The 22,537-nt window shown below is 41.8% G+C and overlaps 1 protein-coding gene across 1 annotated transcript in view; it reads left to right on the forward strand.

Annotated features, from left to right (window-relative positions):
- Nucleotides 1-22,537, forward strand: part of LOC109914978 (collagen alpha-1(IX) chain-like) — a 137,475-nt gene that overhangs the window by 62,538 nt on the left and 52,400 nt on the right. The window contains exons 21-22 of the mRNA XM_048597344.1: nt 2,670-2,723; nt 6,206-6,259. Of these exons, the coding sequence (XP_048453301.1) occupies nt 2,670-2,723; nt 6,206-6,259 (108 nt within the window). The remainder of the gene's footprint in view (nt 1-2,669; nt 2,724-6,205; nt 6,260-22,537) is intronic.

Genomic DNA, 22,537 nt, shown 5'->3' on the forward strand with positions numbered 1-22,537 from the left:
CAGGTGAACATCTATTTCATGTGGAAGGTTTTCTTGGGGCCTGGGATGGGGGTGAGGGGTGAGGGGGGAGGTGTAGGGGCAGGTGTAGCACTTCCTGAGGTTGCAGGGAAAAGTGCCAGGAGTGGTGGGGCTGGTGGGGAGTGTGGACCGGACAAGGGAGTCACGGAGAGAGCGGTCCCTCTGGAAGGCAGATAAGGGTGGGGAGGGAAAAATATCCTAGGTAGTGGGGTCAGATTGCAGGTGGCAGAAGTGGCAGAGGATGATGCATTGAATCCGGAGGGATGGGGTGGTACGTGAGGATGAGGGGGATTCTGTCTTTGTTGTTATTGTGTGATGGATGAGTTGCAGGAAATGTGAGAGATGCATTCAAGGATGTTTTGGGCCACTGTGGAGGGGAAGTTGTGGTCCTTGAAAAATGAGGACATCTGGGATGTCCATGAGTGGAATGCCTCATCCTGGGAGCAGATGTGGCGGAGGCGAAGGAATTGGGAATAGGGGATGGCATTCTTGCAGGAATGTGGGTGAGAGAAGGTGTATTCTTGGTAGCTGTGGGAGTCGGTAGGCTTAAAATAGATATCGGTTTCCAGGTGGTTGTTTATTAAGTAAAGCTCAGAACAGTGGTCCTCAGAATGAGGTCTCTGGACCAAGCTCCTTCAAATGGGTGTTCTCCAAAATGATGCCACCGAATCTGGTAATCAATGAGAACCTTTTGGTTCTATATGACAGCCGGTCTTGGCAGACAATGCTCTGAAGCACCGGCTATTACTCCCAACAACACACAACTCAGATTGGGTTTTCAGCACTTCTTGGACTGACGACAAAGAAGACTGTCTGTCTGATCTTGGAGAACTTGAACTGATACCGTCCAGCTTGAGACCAGATGGCAGCTCATTAGTGTCTCATTGCAAGCTGTACCATTCTTCTCATGGAATTTTTATAGTGACAAGCAAAACTGGATGCATTGGACTGCTATGTTACGTGTGTTGCTTTTTTTTTTGTTCCACCAAAGTCATACATAGATGAAAGCATTTAAGATCTACTGATTCTGAATAATTAATTTTAGGTAAATTAGAAGGCTGAGAGAAGAGAGGAAGACGTTTTCAAAACAGCAAATTAAATCTTGGCCAGGAAATTAAGTTTAAGTTATCTAATTCTCCATTTCTGCCATTTAGCCATTTTCAAAAATTCATTTTGAATATTTCCTACTGTAATGGTGGACCCCTGTGTGGTTTAAGGTCAGGTATTTTGTCTTTCCAGAAGTCGTTGCCTGGAATTTTTGGATTCATACCTTCATTACAGTATGAAATTCCAGACTACCCTCAAATCATTTCAAAACAACCTAGACTATTGAAAACAGACAGAATTATTGAATTGAAAGTTCGGCAAAGTGTTTGAAGGTTTGATAAGAATTGAAGTTGTGGTGTTGAAGGATAAATGCAGGAAGAAATTATTGACTGTAGTCTTGAGCATAGTAATACCTGACCAGCTACAACATCATGCAAATGTCTGTGATATATAACATTGGATAAGAGATCTGAAAGATATTTCTACATTTCCCTGGATTTACACTTCATACAAGGGTCAAACTTTTCAGTCTGTTTCTTTACATTAAATGAGTTCACAATGACCTTGATAGACCATAAGACATAGGAGCAGAATCAGACCGTTTGGCCTATTGAGTCTGCTGCACCATTCAATCATGGCTAATATGTTTCTCAATCCTATTCTCCTGCCTTCTCCTCGTAACACTTGATCTATTTACCAATCAAGAATCTAACTATCTCTGACTTAAATACTCTTAATGACTTGGCCTCCACAGCCCTCTGCAGCAATGAGGTTCCACAGATTACCACCTTCTGGCTGAAGAAATTCCTCCTCATCTCAGTTTAAAAGGTTGTCCCTTCACACTGAGGGTGTGTACTCCGGTCCTAGTCTCTCCTACTAGTGGATACAGCTTCTCCATGTACAGTCATCCAGGTCTGTCAGTATTCTGTAAGTTTCAGAGATCCCCTTCGTCCTTCTAAACCCTCGAGTACAGACCTAGAGTCCTCAACTGCTCCTCGTATGACAAGCCCTTCATCCTTTAGATCATTCTTGTAAAGCTTCTCTGGACCCCCTCTGACACTAGCATGTCTTTCCTTAGAAATGGGGCCGAAAACTGCTCACAATATTCCAAATGTGTCTGATCAGGGCCTTGTACAGCTTCATCAGTCCATCTCTGCTCTTGTATACTAGCCCTCTTGAAATGAAAGTTAACATTGCATTTGCCTTCCTAACTGCCAACTGAGCCTGTATGTTAACCTTAAGGGAGAATCCTGAACTGGAACTCTCGTCCCTTCAGGTTATGCTCTGGAAGGATCCACTTAGTGTCCAAGTGGTCTTTTTTAGATTTCCTTGTGTTTCTGTGAAAGAAGTTTAAAAATAACAGCAAGTTGTCAGTGGACCAAATGTACATTTAACTTCAAATTAATTAGAGAAATGCTGAACTAGTGAGCTAATGGTTTGAGTTTTTCCAGATTGATAGTATCCTTGAAAATGAAATGTTTAGATTTTTAATGTAGTGGTAGAACTATTACCTTCAGATGTTTAATTTATCATTTTTGCATAGATAATTATAGACAATGCATTTTTCTTCCTATTTAATCTTTGCTTTATTTATTCGCAAACAGGGTGATCGAGGTCCAGCTGGTTTGAATGGCACAATGGGATCTCCTGGTAAACCTGTAAGTTTACTTTGAACTTGTATAAATGAATAGGACCATTACATGATCTATGAAGTTTATTCTGTTTTTTAAAAAAATTGTACCCTGGACCCCAGACCCAAAAAATACACAATACATGATCCAAGAAAAATACGCTATCAGCATGATATAAGAACATCCTGCAACCAATAGAGGGGTATGACATTTATAAAGTTGACTGCAACTCAGTTATAAATTCTTTTGAATTTTATGTTGGATTCGTTGCAAGTTTATCATGATTTATTCTTTATTAAACAATGTCAAATGAGTTCAATTCCCACTGTGCCAGTTTGAGAATCTGAAGTCCGTTCCCTGTATATGGAAACAAAAGATTCACTACCTATAAAGTTGACAATTAAGATTGTCCTTAGAAGCCACCTAGTTCTGAAATGGGCTTTTCTCGTCTTGCTTGAAAGTAACTCCAGACTTGCACCAATGTGATTGAATGATAACAGCCCTTTGTAGTAGCAAACTGTTCAATTGTAACAAAATGCTCAGGAAGGTGACCCATCTTCACCTCTCCAATCAACTAGGAATGGTCAAGAAATTACTGTGTACTGAGTGTGGCAAGATGCTGACCCAATGGTTAGCACTGCTTCTTCACAACACCAGGGACCTGGGTTTGATTCCAGCCTCAGGCAACTGTGGAGTTCTCTCTGGGCCTGCTGGGTGCTCCAGTTTCCTCCCACAGTTGTGCAGGTTAGGTAGGCTGACCATACTAAATTGCCCGTGGTGTTCAGGCATGTGTAGGCTAGATGGATTAACCATGATAAATATAGGATTATGGGGATAGGATGGAGGCCCGGTTCTGTGTGAGATGCTTTTTGGAGTATCGGTGCATGTTCAATAGGCCAAATAGGCTCTTTCTGCATAGTAGGGATTTAACAATTCTATATAACTTTAATATGTTGGAACGTTCTCCATGGCAACACCAATCAGACTCCATTTGCCAATTAATCAGCACACTGTTGCCATGTAAAATAAATTGTTGTTCCCTTCTGTTACAAAAATCCTTTGAACTGCAGAGGGAACTTCCTTCTACCATCATGGATAACCAGACCATTCCACTCTCTGTATAAAAGAGTTCTTTCTCCCATACTCTCTGTATCTCTTGCCCAAAACTTTAAATCTATACTACCCAGCTCTTGCACCACCCAGTTAATAGAAACAGCTTCCCTGTCTACTTTACCTAAACCCGTTATTATCTTGATCACCTCAATGAAAACTATCCTTGACTTCTTTTGTTCCAAGGAGAGCAAACACAACTTCTCCAACCCAACTTTGTAGCTGAAATCCCTCATTCCCGGAATCATCCTGGTAAAGCTCTTCTGCACATTCTCCAGGACCCTTGTATCTTCCCAGGAGTATGTTGTTCAGAATTGCATGCAATACTCATGTTTTGGTCTTAACAGAGTTTTACGAAGGTTAGACACAAAATCCCTGCTTTTGATTAACCATCTTACCTGGAAGACTGGCTGGATGCAACCCCGCTTCCATTAGACCATAGTATCTTTCTGGAAGTCAGTCTAACATTCAATGATTAGACCTGTCATTTGCTTAGGAGGGAGATGCCCCACTTGGTTTCTTTGCCTGATTGCCTATACACAGGCAAGGGCAATGAATTAAACTGTGATGCTCCACAAAGTCAAATCGCTTTACCCTTGGAGACCCACACTTGACGAGGGGTAAATTGGGTGAGATACTAGGCTGCACCTGCGGGCTTGAACACCATTCCCCAAGAGGAGCCAGGAACATCGCATGAAGAACAAAAAGACCAACAAGAAAAGAAGTGGGAAAAGGAGCTGCTTTTTTCAAGACATAAACTAGAGTCATAGAGTCTTAGAATTGTACAGCATGGAAAGAGACTTTTCAGTCCACCTCTTCCATGCTGACCAGATATTTTCAGTTAATCTAGTCCCACTTGCCAGCATTTGGCCCATCTCCCCCAACCCCTTTCTACTCATATACCCATCCAGATGCCTTTTACTGTAATTGTACCAGCCTCTACTGCTTCCTCTGGAAGCTCATTCTGTACACGCACCACCCTCTGTGAAAAGTTGCCCCTTATGCCCTTTTTAAATCTTTCCCTTCTCAACTTAAACCTATGCTCTCTCGTTTTTGGACATCCCCATCCCAAGGAAAAGAGCTAGTCTATTCACCCTATTCATGCCCCTCATAATTTTATAAACCGTATAAGGTCATCCCTCAGCCTCTGACGCTCTAGGGAAAATAACCCCAGCCCATTCAGCCTCTCCCTATAGCTCAAACCCTCCAAACCTGGCAACATCCTTGTAAATCTTTTCTGAACCCTTTCAAGTTTCACAACACCCTTTCTATAGCAGGGAGACCGGAATTGCATGCAGCATTCAAAAAATGGCCTATCCAGTTAATTCTTTTCTTGGTTCTGTATTTGACTTCAATCACAGTTAAATGTTTTTTTTTCTCTGAACAAGACCAGCAAGGGACCTCAGGACTATCCCCGGTCATCAATGGAAAGTGCCTTCCTTTTTTTTTTTTTTGAGAGGCTCAAGTAGACAAGTAAGCAAAGCATATGAAACAGAAACTGCAGAGAACCAGCAATGTCCTGTATACTCGAGCTCCTGTGGTACCCACTAGTTACAGAAAGGCTTCAGTGTACGAGCGGACACTTTATATCCCTTTCTCAGGGCCACCTGGGAATGGACAGGACTATGGGGGTCAAGTGGCCAGAGTAACCACCTCTACAAGTTTCTGACTAAGTGAAATGAACCTTAAGATTAAAGCTGTCCTGAATGCAGTTTGAAGTCCATAACTCCGATCACCTTGCCCTGTTTGGGCAGAGCATCGTGATAGTTACAGCAAGCAAAACCATGGTGATTCTGGTGTTGGACTGGGGTGAACAAGATCAGAAGTCACAGGACACTGGGTTATAGCCCAACATGTTTATTTGAAATCACAAGCTTTTAGAGAGCTGCTCCTTTGTCAGGTGATAAAAATAGAGGAAGTTGTGGATAATGACATGATGCTCAGCATCAGGAGCACAAACTAGCTGAATGAATCATAGAATCCCTACAGTGTGGGGACATGCCCTTTGGCACAACAAGTCCACACCAACCCTCAGCATCCCACCCAGACCCAATCCCCTATAACCCACCTAATCTACACATCCCTGAACACTACAGGCAATTTAGCATGGCCAATCCACCTAGCCTGCACATCTTTGGACTGTGGGAAGAAACTGGAGCACCCGGAGGAAACCCATGCAGACATAGGGAGAATGTACAAATTCCACACAGTGGAATTGAACTCGGGTCCCTGGCGCTGTGAGGCAGCAGTGCTAATCACTGAGCCACCAATGCTCTATGCCGTACCAATATATGGTTCTAAAAGTGATTTGTAAACAAACTACACAACCAGTGTAATGCTGAAGTAAAGCCTGAATTCATAACACCACAGAACTTAAAGTGCTTTCCTCTTAACAACAGGGTGAACAGGGACCGATCGGTGATCTGGGAGAACCAGGTCTCGTTGGACCACCGGTGAGTAGCTCACTAGCCTTTATCCTGCCACCAGTCTGCTGGAGCTCTATCTTTCTGTTTCACTGCAACCACATAAGTTCAGTTTGATTTAAATGTGCTTTTCTTGTATGTAATTATGGAGGTTGTTTATAAAAAGTGAACAGTTCATGGCGCTCCTTGCCATGTACTTTGTGATTAAAAGACTAGATTACCAATCCAGCAAAGGGAGTGATCCCATCACATGTGTGACTATGGCAAGAAGTGATAACAACAACAAATATGGACCAGTTTAAGAGAAGAAGGAATGGTTGACTGCAAGACTTCAGTACTCTTGCACAACAGTCATAGTGCATTCGGGAACTGGCAACAGTGATTGAACTGAAAGTCAGAATTGTTAATACAGAATTGAATTTCCCTCAATCTCATGCTAATAATGAAAGTTTACCTGACATACACACAAATATTCTGGGAAATCCAGCATTTTGCTTATACTCTGTAACATAATGCTACCCTGTGCACTTTTTTCACTTCCCAAAGAGTGATTATAATGGCCGCCTATGGTGGAATGATTAACATTAGGAATGTCTAAGAGCCCAGAATTAGACGAGCATAGAGACCTCAGATGTTTGTAGGGCTGAAAGATATTCTCATAGAATGTAAACCATTTTTACGGTTTAAATTTAACATTGTTTCCCTGTGCAGTCACTATTGTTTTAGTCTACACATTGGGTCATATTTTAATATTTCTAGGGTAGATTTAACAATTCCAGATTGCTTCTAGAGAGCTGTACACAACTGGAGCATTTGTGGGAGAGCTGAGCTTATATGTTAGTGATTGATAATGAAGAGAACATTCTTTCCAAGTCAGTCTGATCCCTGGGTTCACAATCCTGAAGTTGGCAGTCATTCCAAACCCATCTTCTAAATCAGGAGACAAACTTTGAGAAATCAAAGGATTTGGTAATAGAATCATGAATTACTATAACATTGAATATAATTATATAGGTTTACAGTTGGTTTGTAAATGTAGTAGATTTAATCTTTAACGATATTTTTACCTTGTTTGGGTTTTGTGGAGCCCAATTTCAGGAACTAATGTTCTGCATACTTGAAGAATGTCTAAATTAAGATCAAGTTGGGTTCTGTTCCAGCCTCCAGGTGGTTGCTCCAGGTGGGCAATTGGTCCCTTTCATAGACAATGCATGAGCACCCTAATGTTTGACCTTACTGGAAAACTGGGATGTTGAGACATCAGGCTTGATTCTTCTGATGGGCTGTCTCTTGTAAGACTCCACCTCTCCCCTTCATGACAGCTCCCTCCAGTGGGTATCTTTTGCCAGGAGGGAGGTCTCATTTAGAAGGTTTAGTAGTTTCTTGCACCGCCCCATCTTCTGTCCAAGTCAACAGGTGGGGATCTCCCTCTCTGTTATCCTAAGTTTTACTCAATCTGAGGCAGAGAGTTTGGTGTCCCACCACACCAAAACAAGTACATGTTATTGGAAATATATTTCAGGGTGGAAATACCAAGACAATTAATCTATTCAATCAAATCTACAAAGCATATGACTACTTTGGAAATCTGAACTTAGAAAATATGAGCACGAATAGGCCATATGGCCTTTTGAGTCTACTCTGTCATTCAAAATAATCATGGCTGATCAACTCAATATTCCCCCATCCCTTTAATCTCTTTAGCCCCAACAACTATATCTAACTCCATCTTGAAAACATTCAGTGCTTTGGCCTACCATTTTCTGTGGCAGAGAATTCCAGACTCATCAGGTTTTACAATGCAATATCTCACTCGGTTGATTCACATGCAGTATTGATTTACAGCGATTAGATATCACTGAAAGAAAAATAACATGGTTATAATGTAAAAGTATCTCAGTTCTGAATTCGTGGTAGGCCTGTAGTTTCTTAAATGAGTTGATGCTTTGGCAGGAGTGAAATTTTGAAATGCAGAATATTCTAAGTAATCTGAAGGGTTCTTGTAGTTGAAGTGCTAGAAGTTTGGTTCTCAGATGAACTTGAAGTTGGAACATTTAGAGGAGAATCCTTATCCCACTTTCAAAGTTAATTACCTTGTTGGATGTTCTGAGTCTGGATCAGTGGCTTTTAGATGCTGTCTTTGTGGAAAGCTACTTTTCCATTTTCAAAATAGGCAACAAATATATCTGATTTAGCCTGTTAGTTTGTAAGTTTTAGTGACCTCCTCCAAATAAGTCCAATAAATATCCTGTAATGTGACTTTTCACAGCTTGAGAACAGGACACAACCAACTTTATGTTTGGAGGAAAGTTCATCATGATACAGTTAAAGATTAATTGAGTCAATTTCACCTTTGTCTAATACGCACGTAGTTTTAATGTGACTTTTTGTTTGTGGTGAAATAGAAGGATGAGTTGGCTGGACTGCTGCAGTTGGCCTTGTTAACAATACATCCTTTATTTAAGGATGTATCAGTTTCCTGGATGGCTGTGAACACCCGTATTTAAGAATGTATTTGCTTGCATATCATGCCCTGCCTTGAGGCAATACTGTGAAAAGTCAATTGATTTTGAGTGGCCATTTTAATTTGCCTGTGTTGACCCACCATGCCCACTCACCCCCACAACCCCCAAACACATGACCTTTTATATCCCCTATGCTAATTTAGTGCCATCGCATGCCAACCAACCCCTCCACTCATTCTCATAGCCCTTTATAGCTCTTGTGCCAATTTAGTGGTGACTCATGCCCCATGGTCACCATTCTTTGCTTTTACATTCTTTGCCAATTCACCTAACATCCACCATGGGCAGTCTCAACATCCTACACCGAAATGAAATAAAATTGATTTCTAAATGTCTATGTCAGGCTTTCTACAAAGAGAAAACACAATTCAATACATTTAAAATCCTTCAAGTCCTTGATCTCTTATGAAAGCACCCACTTGTATTCATCGCTTGAAATCTTTGATGTGGGGCTATCAACCAAACTGTCAAATTATAAGACTCTGACAACTGTGATAAATATATGTTGTGCAATCAGGTATCTAACATTAATTGGATAATGATAACCCTCAGACTGTATAAATAGATACCTGGTGAAATTACACGTTCTGAATATTTGAAACTGAAGAATATTTCTCTTTCAAAGATGTAAAGACCTTGGGAACTTAATGCCTTGACTGCTTTACAATATCAATGTATCCCTATTTATGAATATTCCTGCCTAATCTTAACATCCCCAAGACCATCTGACTTCTCCCAAAGGGTACCTGACTTTCTCTGATGGGGCATTTGACCACTTCCAAAGGGTAATTTGCTTCTGCCAAAGGAGTAACTCACCCTTCCAACAAGTAACTCTAGAAGCATTAGATCTTGTTATTCAGATGTCTAAAGTCCACAAGTCTTGTTTTGCACATGCCATTAATGAAAATTTGATCTGTGTGTAGACGGCTGCACTTTTACATGTCGGTGAGTACTGCCTGAACTTCCCTCTATTTTTTTTCCTCCTGTGCGCATTTCTGAGGTCCATATATGGCAGCGGTTTCTGGAACAGGGAGCTGTGCAGAGGCATGACAATTGACAAATGTGGGCTGATAAGCATTGCTGGCCTCAGTGATGGGACATCTGGAATTGGAGCTCCAGCACAACTTTTGGCTAAGCTGAAGATAAGCAGAATTTGAAGTACATAAAAGTCTTGCATGGATTGACAGGGTAGATTCAGGAAGGCTGTTTCCCCTAGCTGTGGTGTCTAGAACCAGGTGGCACAATCAGAATGAGGGGTTGGCTATTTAAGATTGACATAAGAAAGGATTTCTTCACTCAGAGGGTAGTGAATCTTTAGAATTCTGTACTCCAGAAGGCCATGGAGATTGATGGATTTCTCGATTCTAAAGATATCAACAGACAGAGGCTAATGTGGGAAAATGGCATTGAGGTAGATGATTAACCATGATGCAGGTGACAGTGGAGTAGGCCTGAAGGGGCTAAATTACCAATCCCTCCTTCTATTTCCTAAATTCTTTCAATCATTGTAAAAGTCCAGTACACAATGAGTGCAGAACCTAATCCTGGTACATTTCAGTTGGTGTACAGGTTAAAGAATAGTCCTGGTGCATTATACCTATACACAGTAAGTAGTGAATCCAATCCTGGTATTTTGTACACTTATGATTTGGATACTGTTAAGAGCAGAATCTATTCCTGGTACATGGTGCACAAATTACAATCAAACCCTGGAACATTGTGAGATAATGCATTTAGGAAGGTCAAACAATAAAAGGAAATACACAACAAATGAGAACTGAGACAGGTAGATGAAGTGAGAAATCTTGGCATGCAAATGTAAAGGTCCCTAAAGGTAGTGGTACAGGTAGATATGGTTGTAAAGAAGGCAAATGAAATGCTCCTTCATTTGCAGAAGTATAGAATACATAAGTAGGGATACAAAGAAGAAAATGTATAAGACACTGAGGCAAAAACTGGAGTATTATGTGCAGTTCTGGTCATCATATTACAGGATGGGTGTATTTGCTGTGGAGGGAATGCAGGAAAAATTTATTAGAATGTTTCCAGGGCTACTAGGAGAGATTGGAGATGTTGGGGTTGTTTTTTTGGAACAGAGAAGGCTGAGGGATGACTTGATTGAGGTATACAAAATTGGGAAGGGTAGAGATGGAGTAGGCAGACAGTTCAAAAACTGGGGGTCATAGATTCAGGCTAAGTGGCAGAAGGATGGGATTAGAACTGGTATCTGGGTGTCTTTGGGTCAGCATCGACAAATGGATCGAATAGCTCCTTTCTGTGCTGTACCATTTCTATGTTTCTATTATCTCCCAGTGCCAGGCTCACCTCCAGTTCCAATCTCTGCAGCATCCCCGCAGTTCTATTCTTCCACTGCCAATTTAATCATGCAGTCTCAATCTGTTTGCCCCTAGTCGCAAATTCCCGCCCACTCCCAATCTTTTCACCCAGTCTCAAGATCCAATCCTCCTCCTCAGTCTCAATGTCCTCACTTGAATCCAAGTTTCGTTCTTTCCCCCAGTCCCAAGCTCTCCCTCTCCCACAGATCCAATCTCCACACAGTCCCAATCTGTCCTAATTTGGAAGTGTATTTTCTGAAGCAGAATGTGGTAACCATATGGAGATGGGTAACCAGACATTTATATAAATTTGGGCTTATAGCTGCATAGCAACCAACAATGAAAACCTCAACCCCACAAGTAGCTTCAGAGGGCCAGACATGTGCTGTATTCATCAGCCTTACAGGTTTGCAACTGCACATCAAACAACAATGGGCCTTATCCAAAAGGGAAATGTTTGTATAATCGCCATGCAGGTGAAATAATTGTTGACGGTTATTAGTCATACTGGTGACAGCCATAATGTTAATCTGAGGTCTGAAATCAACTTGACTCTTCAACTTAGGCATTCAGAGCATCTTCTGCTGACTTAAACTATTTCCCAGTAACTGAAACTTAGTTCAGAAATAGAACTCAACAAATTTTAACCTTAATCAGGCTTTATACCTAATTGTGTAAGCATGCAAGCAAAAGTCCATGGCACTTGATGCCATGTACAATTCCAAAAAAGACGTAATCCAATCATCCTTGCCTCTGAAGCAGAAGTTCCATGTTTGACTCCCAGTATGGAACGTAACAGTTGGAAGGTGGATTTACCATGTGGCCAGACAAGTTGAGGATCAACTTGTAAATCCTTCAAACACAAGTCAATGGTAGGAGGTAAGAGTGGGAGAAATTATGCTCAGCAATGTGATGGAAAAACTTTTGGCATCTCTACCATTATTTTCTATAGATCTCGACAAAAACATGCTAGTAAAAGAAGGGAGTTACAGCATTTTGACCTAATGACGCTAAAGGAGCAGTGATATATTTCCAAGTTAGAATGATGAGTGGCTTGGAGGGGAACTTGCAGGTGCTGTTCCCATGTACTGCTGTCCGTGTCCTTCGGATGGAAGTGCTCGTGGGTTGGAAGCTGCTGTCTATGGATCTTTGGCAAATTTCTGCAGTGCATCTTGTAGATAGTATACATTGCTGCTACTGAGTGTTGCTGATGGAGGAAGTGAATGCTTGTGTATGTGGTGTCAATCAAGTAGGCTAATTTGTCCTGGACAGTGTTTTCTTGAGTGTTGCACTCACCTAGGCAAGTAGGGAATATTCCATCACACTTCTGACTTGTGTCTTGCAGATGGTAAACAGGCTTGGGAAATCTGGAAGTGAGTTACTTGCTGCAGTATTCCTAACTTCTCACCTGGTTTTGCAACCACTGAATTTATATGGCAAGTCTAATTGACTTTCTGGTCAATAGTAACCCTCAGGATGTTGATATTGAGGGATTTGGTGATAGTACCAACTTTGAATGTCGGGAGATGGTGGTTAGATTCTCTCATCAGTCATTGCCTGCTATTTGTGTGGTGCGAATGTTATTTCCTGCTTGTCAGCCCAAATCCTGGATATTGTCGAGGTCTTGTTGCATTTGAATGTGGACTGCTGCAGTATCTGAGGAGTTGTGAATGGTGCTGAACATTGTACAATCATTGGCGAGCATCCTCACTTCTGATTGATGGAGTGAAATTCATTGATGAAGCAGCTGAAGATGATGGTTGGGCCTAGGACAATACCCTGATGAACTCCTGCAGAGATATCCTGAAGCTGAGATAACTGACTTTAACAACCATAGCCATTTTCTATTGTGCCAGGTATGACTCCAACCAGCAGAGTGTTTGCCATCTTGTTTCCATTGATTTTCAGTTTTGCTAGGGCTCCTTGGTGCCATATTTGGTCAAATGCATAGTTAATGTCAAGGGCTGTCACTCTCAACTGACCTTTGGTATTCAATTCTTTTGTCCATCTTTGAAACAAAGCTACAATGGGATCAGGAGCTGATTGGCCCTCGTGGAACCAAAACTGAACATTACTGAGCAAGTAATTGCTGAGCAGGTGCTGCTTGACAGCACATTTGATGGCACCTTCCATTACTGATGATCAAGAGTAGACCGATGGAGCAATAATTGGCTGGGTTGGATTTGTCCTGCTTTTTGTGTACAATGCATACCTGGGTAATTTTCTACATGATCTGGTAAATACAATGTTGTAGCTGTACTGGAACACAAGTCATACTGTTGCCGGAATGTTGTCAGGGCCCATTGTATTTGCAGTATTCAGTGCCTCCAACCATTTCTTGATATCATATGGAGTGAATGAAATTGGCTTAAGACTGCCACCTGTGTTATGGGGGACCATAGAAGGATCACAAGATGGACCATCCACTTGGCATCAATGAATGAAGATTGCTGCAAATGCTTCTGCCTTATCATTTGCACTGATGTGTTGGGCTCTTCCATCACGGAGGATGGGATATTTGTGGAGCCTCATCCACCAGTGAGTTGTTTAAATATCCACAACCATTCACAAGTGGATGTGGCTGGATTGCAGAGCTTCAATTTGATCCATTGGTTGTGTGATCATTTAGCTCTGTCTGTCACTTGCTTATGATGTTTTGGCATTAAGTAGTCCTGTTTTGTAGCTTCACCAGATTGGCACTTCATTTTCCAATATGCCTGGTGTTGATCCAGTCATGCCGGCCTGCAGTCACCGTTTATTCATCATTGGCTTATAGATATTTACAGCAAAGGAGGAGGGCATTCAGCCCAATTTGATCACACCAACTAACAAAAATCAGACTATATTAATCCCATTTTCAAGCTTTCACCCCATAGTAACACAAAGGAATATCTAAATACTGCTTAAATGCTACAAGAGTTTTTGACTAAACTACCTTCTTAGGCAATAAGTTCCAGACTTTCACCAATCTCTGGGTGAAAATATTTCTCCTCGACTCACCTCTTAGCCTTCTAGCTGTTACCTTAAATGTATGCCTCTCGATTTTCTAGTCTGATGGTTATTGTAGAGTGGCTTATGTGCTTTGTCATTGCAGATGACTTGGAAAACGATTCTATAGCTGCTGATGGCACCCCATGAATGCCCAGTATTGAGTTGCTAGATCTTTCGATGACTGTCTAAATGGGACAGTCTTAGTGGCACAAAACACAAAGGAGGCTATCCTCAGTGTGAAACTTGGACTTCGTCTCCATGCAGACTGTGTGATAGTGACTCTTTTTGATGTCCTTTAGTCTGGAAAAATCTTTCTAACTGAACCTTATGGGAGGGATGGTGATTGTATTGTCTGGAACATTGTCTGTACGATTCAGGCCTAACTAGTCTGTGGGACAGTTGTCCTAATTTCGGGTTTCCGTTATAGGGAGAGGCTGAATAGCTGGGACAATTTTTTTTTTCCCTGGAATGTGGAAGGTTGAGGGGTAACCTCATAGAAGTTTATAAAATCATGAGAAGCATAGATATGGTTAATAACAAATATCTTTTCCCTAGGGTAGGGGAGTTCAAAACTAGAGACCATAGGTTTAAAGTGAGAGAGGAAAGATTTAAAAGGGAGCTGAGGGGCAGCCTTTTCACACAGGGTGGTAAATATATGGAATGAACTGACAGTGCATGGCATGGTGGCTCAGTGGTTAGCACTGCTGCCTTACAGCGCCAGGGACCCGGGTTTGATTCCACCCTCGGGCGACTGTGCAAACTCCACACAGACGTTCTCCCCATGTCTGCGTGGGTTTCCTCTGGGTGCTCCGGTTTCCTCCCACAGTCCAAAGATGTGCAGGCTAGGTGGATTGCCCATAGTGCCCAGGGATGTTTAGGTTAGGTGGGTTAGACATAGGAAAATGCAGGGCTAAGGGAATGGGTCTGGGTGGGATGCTCTTCGGAAGGGCGGTGTAGACTTGTTGGGCCGAATGGCATGTTTGCACACTGAAGGGATTCTGTGACTCCATGGAAGTGGTAGAGGCAAGTAGAGTTACAACATTTAAAAGTCACTTGGACAGATACCTGAATAAGAAATGTTTAGAGGGATATGGGCCAAATGCAGGCAAATTGGACTAGTTTAGTTTGGGAAACCTGGTCAGCATGGATGAATTGGACCAAAGGGTCTGTTTCTGTACTGTAAGACTCTGACACCCAAGATGTTAATCAGGAGGAATTTGCAGGGTCATTTGTATTGATTTTGACATTGTTGTTTCTGGTTCTTAAGCTGATAATGGTCTCCATAGACTAGCTTCGAATTCCACAAGTATTAATTGAATTTAAATTCTGCAACTATCATAATGGGATTTGAACTCTTGTCCTCAAAGTTTTAGCTCAGCCGTCTCGATTACTAGACCAGTGATATTACCGATCTGCTATTACCTGCCCTATCAGGTGTCCTTTTCTGTTTCCTGAATAACAGGACTGTGTGGACTAATCTTTTGTCACACTATTCCCTTCCCTCTGATCAACAGGAGGACCTGGAGCTCCATTGCATTAGTAGCTGTTCTGAGAAAATGGCAGAAGTATAAACAGGCATGCATTTTTAAAGCCTAAAATGGGGGCATGTCATGAAATGGAAAATGCTCAGTATCACTAGAAGATTAAAAAAAGCTCTTCTGAGTTAGTGCAAGGATTGTTAGGATAGAACAGTGGAAGCATTTAATAACATGAAACTAGCTCCTGACCATTGTAAATTGTTCAAATTGTGTTTATCATTCTAAATAATGAATGTAGAGAGCCGGGGCCAATTTGTTATACAATTGTTTAACTTTACTTAGATCATGGAAATTTTGTAAGTTTTGCATTTGCTGCTTTGGTGATGGAGTGTGGTAGAAAGCCGAGAGTTCCTATATTATACTACTAACTGCTTTGGGAATTGCCCACCCCTACCAGTAATGCCCATTGTCAGGCCTAGGACAACTTCAGTCAAAGGTAATGCCTTGCTGCCCAACCATGATTACATGACTATGGAACTGAGGGCTGATGAAGCTGAGAGAATGAGAATAGATGTCTTTTGTAGGAATGATCAGCCATCTGAGTGAGGGCCAAGCACAATAGACAACTGCTTTGTACAGCCGTGTGTTGAAGCGAGTACTGAAAGCAGTCCCTGCTGTGTTTTAGTGCAGAAAATCCTTGATCGATCTTCTGAGCTAGGAGGCCTAGGTTCAAGTCCCACAAGTCATTACATCTCTGAACAGGTTTAAAAGATTTGAAAACATCTGGACCCAGGCAATAGGAGGCTTAAGTGAGAGTTAATAGAATCCTCACCGAGACCAAAGAAATGGGAACAATGGTTATGGTCTGCAATTGTTGAACTTGTGATTGAATCCAGAAGGCTGTAAAGTGCCTCAGTGGGAGATAAAGATGTTCCTTAAGCTGTCATTGCAATTTATTACATTGCAATTCTGAGGACAGACTGGAATAGAGAATTATAACTGACAAGTGACAGACCTAATCTGACTAAACAATGGTGACAGCAAAGCAGTTACTCATTCTTTATCGCTGGGAAGGTCACTCTTGTGCGGCTGGGCCGGTGCAATAAAGCTTCTGAACCTACTCGTTGTCTTATTTGCCAAGTTACTTGAGTCACGTGGAGCAGTGTGTCAAATGTTTAATCTTGCTGTAGAACAAAGATGGATATTTCCTAATCACCCCGTTCAGAGATGTTGTTACACACCTCTGGAGCAGGTAAGACTTGAACCAAGCCTCTTGGTTCAGACCTAAGGACATTATCACTGCACCACAAGAGCCCTCCTAGGACCAAGACAGAAAGGCACTGCTGAGATAGGGGTTACCTGTATTTTCACCACACCACACATCTGGCAAACATGCAGTGATATAGTGTGATTAGCTCCAGGAAGTTCTCAATCCTCGTGTCCTAGTAGATAACTCAGGATAGCATTAACATACAAAACCCTGAATATGCAAACTGCTAAAATATTAATGCTCTAATATGGTGAATTTACAAGGATATGGATCATAGGGAAGCAGGATAGAGATAGAATATGGAATCGATTCCATAGTCAATTGAATTAGTCAGTTATCAGTAACTTCTGTGTGTAATGGATAGAGAAAATGATAATATTTCAGAATGTTCTACATAATAAAATCTCTCTGGTTGGAAGAGAAACATATTGAGTGATTGTTTTCACAAATTACAGGAAAAAATGTTGTGGTATTCCAAAACGGATAACAATTGAACTTTTGTGCTTCTTGATGTAAATATCAATGACTTGGACGTGGGTACAGGGCACAGTTGCAAAATTTGGAGATGAAATGAAATTCTGATCTGTAGTAAACCATGACATAGAGAGTATATGATCAGTGAGATGCTGTAAATGATTGGCAGGTGCAGTTTAATGTAGAGAAGTGTGCGTTTGGATAGGAGTATGGAGGGCAAATATGAATTGAATGGCAGTTACGAAGAAACGCTTTGGGGAGGTGGCTTGATACCAAGCGGACCTAGTATATAGACAAATCTGTGAAGGTGGTAGGACTGGTTGAGAAATTTGGTTAAAAAGCTCTCTTTCCTCTGAACCACAAGGTTTCAGGTTCAAATGGCATTCTGGGGCTTGAGCACCTAAAATCCAAGATTGACACTCCAGTGCTGTTCTGAGGGTCCACTGCAATGCCAGAAGGAGCCGTTTTTCAGATGTGGCATTAAACTGAAGCCATGTTCAGGTGGATATAAAGGCTCTCCTGGCACTATCTCAAAAAGGGGCGTTCTTAGAGTCATACTGCACAGAAGATGCTTTTCAGCCCCTTGAGTCTGCATGGACTTATCTATACTGATTCCAATTTTCAGCACTTGGCCCATAGCTTTGAAGTGGAGGTGGCAGTGTTGGATTGGGGTGGACAACATCAGAAGTCACATGACACCAAGTTAGGTCACCTGATGAAGGAGCAGCACTCCGAAAGCTTGTAAACCTGTTGGACTGAAACCTGGTGTTGGGTGACTTCTGACCATAGCTTTGAATGTTATGAAATTTCAAGTGCCCATCCACATACTTTTTAAAGTTGTGAGATTTCCTGCCTCTGCTACTTTTCCAGGCAGTGTATTTCAGATTCTCTCTACCCTTTGGCTGAAAAAAAATTTCTTCAAATCCCCTCTAAACCTCTTGCCCTTCATGTTAAAATTTGCCCTTGTTAGTGGCCCTTCGACTAAAGGAAACGGCTGCTTATCCACCCCGTCCATGCTCCCATCGTAATCTTATACACCCCAATCATCTCTCCTCTCAGCTTTCTCTGTTCTAAAGGAAACAACCAGAGCTAATCCAGCCTTTCTTCACTGCTAAACTGTTCCATCCCAGGCAACATCCTGGTGATTCTCCTCTGCACCCCATCCTTCCTATAGTGCGGTGACCAAAACTGCACACAATGCTCCAGCTGTGGCCTTACCAATGTTTGTACAGCATATCACTGCTCTGTAACTACCTTGCTTCTTTGCGTATTGGCTAATATTTACTCCCAAACAACTTTACAAAATGTGGATTATCTGGTCATTGTTACTTTGGTAACCACATTCACAAGAAATGATAATGGAATATGAATGATCATCTCTGCCAACAGAACAGAAACTGAATCCGAGGCATCGGGTTCAAAAGCAAGGAAGTTACATGATTGCCATACAAAGACTGAGTTAATCTTGCCTGGAGCGCTGCATTTGATTCTGTGGCATCACACTTTAAAAAGGTGTCTGCAGTGTTGATTTACTGGAAGAGTCAGAATGTGCAAGCTCACCTATGTGGACAATCGGCGAAATTGTAGCTATTTTCCTTTGTATGTAGAAGATAAACGAGGATTAGACTAAGGTTTGATAGTTTTGATAGAATTAACAATGAGAAACCGTTTTGAGTAGCAAAGGATCAGTGACCAGAGGACAGCTGGTTCAAGCTGGCCTAAAAGCGTAGTGGCAACAGATTAAATTGGAACATTTATGAGAGATGTTTTACTTCCCTGGTGCTAGGATTAAGGATATCATAGAGAGGACCAGCAGGAGGTTGTTGCACACATTGGAAATGATGACCTAGGAAGAGATCAGGACGAGATTCTGAGGAGAGAATACAGGAAGTTAGGCAGGGACCCAGGAAGATAGTGAGGAAAGAGAGCTGTCTGATACTCCTTTTCCCAACTGTAAGTCAAACAGCCAGGAACAAAACAGAAAACGAGTTAGGGCTGATAAATTAAATTGCATTTATTTCAGTGCAAGAAGCCTAACAAGTAAGGCAGGTGAACTGAGGGCATGGTCAGGAGCAAGGGACTATGATACCATGGCAATTACAAATACGTGGCTCAGGGATGGATAGGACTGGCAGCTTAATGTTCCAGGGGATAGATGCTAGAAGAAGAATACAAAACGCAAGAGGGGAAGGGGCATTTTTGATTAAGGATAACATTACTGCTGTACTTAGGGAGGCTATTCCTGGGAATACATCCAGGAAGTTATTTGTGTGGAACTGAGAAATAAGAAAAGGATGATCACCTACTTGGGGTTGAGCTATAGACCCTCCACTAGTCAGCAGGAAATTGAGAAACATTTTGAAAGGAGGTCTCGGTTATCTGTGAGAATAATAGGGTGGTTATGGTGGGGGATTTTAATTTTCCAAATATAGTCTGGCACTGCTGTAGTGTTAAGGGCTTGGATGGAGCCAAAGTTGTTAAGTGTGGTCAAGAAAATTTTCTATTCAGTATGTGGATGTACCTACTAGAGAAGGTGTGAGGCTTGACCTACTGTTGGGAAATAAGGCAGGGCAGGTGACTGAGGTGCCAGTAGGAGAGCACTTTGGGGCCAGTGACAATAATTCTGTTATTTTTAAAATAGTGAAAGGTAGATCGTATCTGAAAGTTCCAGTTCCAAATGGGAGGAAAGCCAATGTTGACGGTATTAGGCAAGAACTTTCAAAAGTTGATTGGGGGCAGATGTTCTCAGGTCCAGGGAAGGCTGAAAAATGGGAAGCCTTCAAAAATGAGATAACAAGAGTCCAGAGACAGTATGTTCCTGTTAGGGTGAAGGGCAAGGCTGGTAGGTGCTGAGAATGCTGGATGACTAGAGAAATTGAGGTTTTGGTCAAGGAAAAAGAAGGAAACATATGTCAGGTATGGTCAATAGGAATAGAGTGAATCCCTAGAAGAATATAAAGATAGTAGGAGTCTATTTAAGAGGGAAATCAGAAGGGCAAAAAGGGGACAAGACAGCTTTAGCAAATAAGGAGAATCAAAGGGATTCTACAAATACTTTAAGGACAAAAGGGTAACTAGTGAGAGAATAGGGCCTCTGAAAGATCAGCAAGGCTGCCTATATGTGGAAAAGCAGGAGATGAGAGAGATACTGATCAAGTATGTTGCATCAGTGTTTATTTTGGAGAAGGATATGGAAGATAGAGAATGTGGAGAAATAAATAGTGACATTTTGGAAAATGTCCATATTACAGAAGAGGAGGTGCTGAATGTCTTAAAATGCATAAATTCAGATAAATCCCTGGGACCTGCACAAGTATACCCTAGAACTCTGTGGGAAGTGAGGGAAGAGATTACTGGGCCCCTTGCTGATATATTTGTATCATCAATAACCACAGGTGAGGTGCTGGAAGATTGGAGATTGGATGATGCAGTGCTACTATTTAAGAACGGTGGTAAGGAAAAGCCAGGGAACTAAAGACCAGTGAGCCTGACATTGGTGGTGGGCAAGCTGTTGGAGGGAATCCTGAGAGACAGGATTTATATGTAATTGGAAAGGCAAGGACTGATTAGGGATAGTCAACATGGCTTTGTGCGTGGGAAATCATGTCTCACTAATGTGATTGAGTTTTTTGAAGAAGCAATGAAGAGGTTTGATGAGGGCAGAGCGATGGATGTGATCTATATAGACTTCAGTAAAGTGTTTGACAAGGTTCTTAGTTAGCAAGGTTAGATCGCATGGAATACAGGGAGAACTAGCTATTTGGATACACAACTGGCTCAAAGGTAGAAGACAGAGGTTCAAGGTAGAGGTTGTTTTCAGATTGGAGGCCTGTGGCCAGTATTGTGCCACAAGGATCAGTGTTGGGTCCACTGCTTTTGTCACTTATACAATCGATTTGGATGAGAATGTCGGAGGTATGGTTAGTAAGTTTGCAGATGACTCAAATTGGAGGTGTAGTGGACAACAATGAAGAATACAATGGGATCTTGATCAGATGGGCCAATGGACCAAGGAGTAGCAGATGGAGTTTAATTTAGATAAATTTGAGGTGCTGCATTTTGGAAAGACAAATCAGGGCAAGACTTATACACTGAAGGTAATGTCCTGGGGAGTGTTGCTGTACAAAGAGTGCAGGTTCATAGTCCCTTGCAAATGGAGTCCCAGGTAGACAAGATAGTGAAGATGGCATTTTGAATGCTTGCTTTTATTGATCAGTGCATTGAGTTGGGAGGTCACGTTGCGGCTGCACAGGACCCTGGTTCGGTCCCTTTGGAGTATTGCGTGCAGTACTGGTCTCCCTGCTATAAGAAGGATGTTGTGAAGCTTGAAAGGGTTCAAAAAAGATTTACGAGCATGTTGCCAGGGTTGGAGGTTTTGAGGTATAGGGAGAGGCTGAATATGTGGGGGCTATTTTCCTTGGAGCATTGGAGGCTGAGGAGTGACCTTTATAGAGGTTTATAAAATCATGAGGGGCATAGATTGGGTAATTGGCAAGGTCTTTTCCCTGGGATGAGGGAATCCAAAACAAGAGGGCATAGGTTTAAGGTGAGAGGGGAAAGATATAAAAGGGACTTAAGTGGCAAACTTTTCATGCAGAGTGTGGTGTGTGCATGGAATTAGCTGGTGGAGGCTGGTACAATTACAACATTTAAAAGGCATCTTGATGGGTATGTGAATAGGAAGGGTTTACAGGGATATGGCCCAAATGCTGGCAAATGGGACTAGATTTGTTTAGGGTCTCTGTCCAGCATGGATGAGTTGGACCGAAAAGTATGTTTCCGTGCTATATATTTTAATGGCTCTATTACTCTATGGTTCAGATTATTATTTGTAAAACAAATCTTGATGGGGCTAAGAGGCAACTCACAATCACCATCTCAAGGGACTAGGGATGGGCAATAAATATTGGCATGAGCAAATGTGAAAAAAATCGGAAAGCTGTTTGAAAGAGCTGACAAAGGCATGATGGGCTGAATGGTTTCCTCCTGTGTTGCACAGTTCTATGTTCCTATGTAACTGTCTGGAATTTAAAAGTTTAGTTTCACAGTAGTGCACCTTTTAGAGGGTTGATTCATCCACTGAACTATTCTTTTCATCTTCTCAGGGGTGTAAGGTCAAGGATTTGCTGTAATTAATTGGTCTGTGATCATTTTCTGATTCATTACAGTAATTTTCAGTGACCAGAATGACTAGACATTTCCTTAACAATTTCAACGACTATTTGTAAGTGAGA

Source organism: Rhincodon typus, chromosome 5 (genome assembly GCF_021869965.1).
Source record: "Rhincodon typus isolate 14 chromosome 5, sRhiTyp1.1, whole genome shotgun sequence".
NCBI classification, from domain to species: domain Eukaryota; kingdom Metazoa; phylum Chordata; class Chondrichthyes; order Orectolobiformes; family Rhincodontidae; genus Rhincodon; species Rhincodon typus.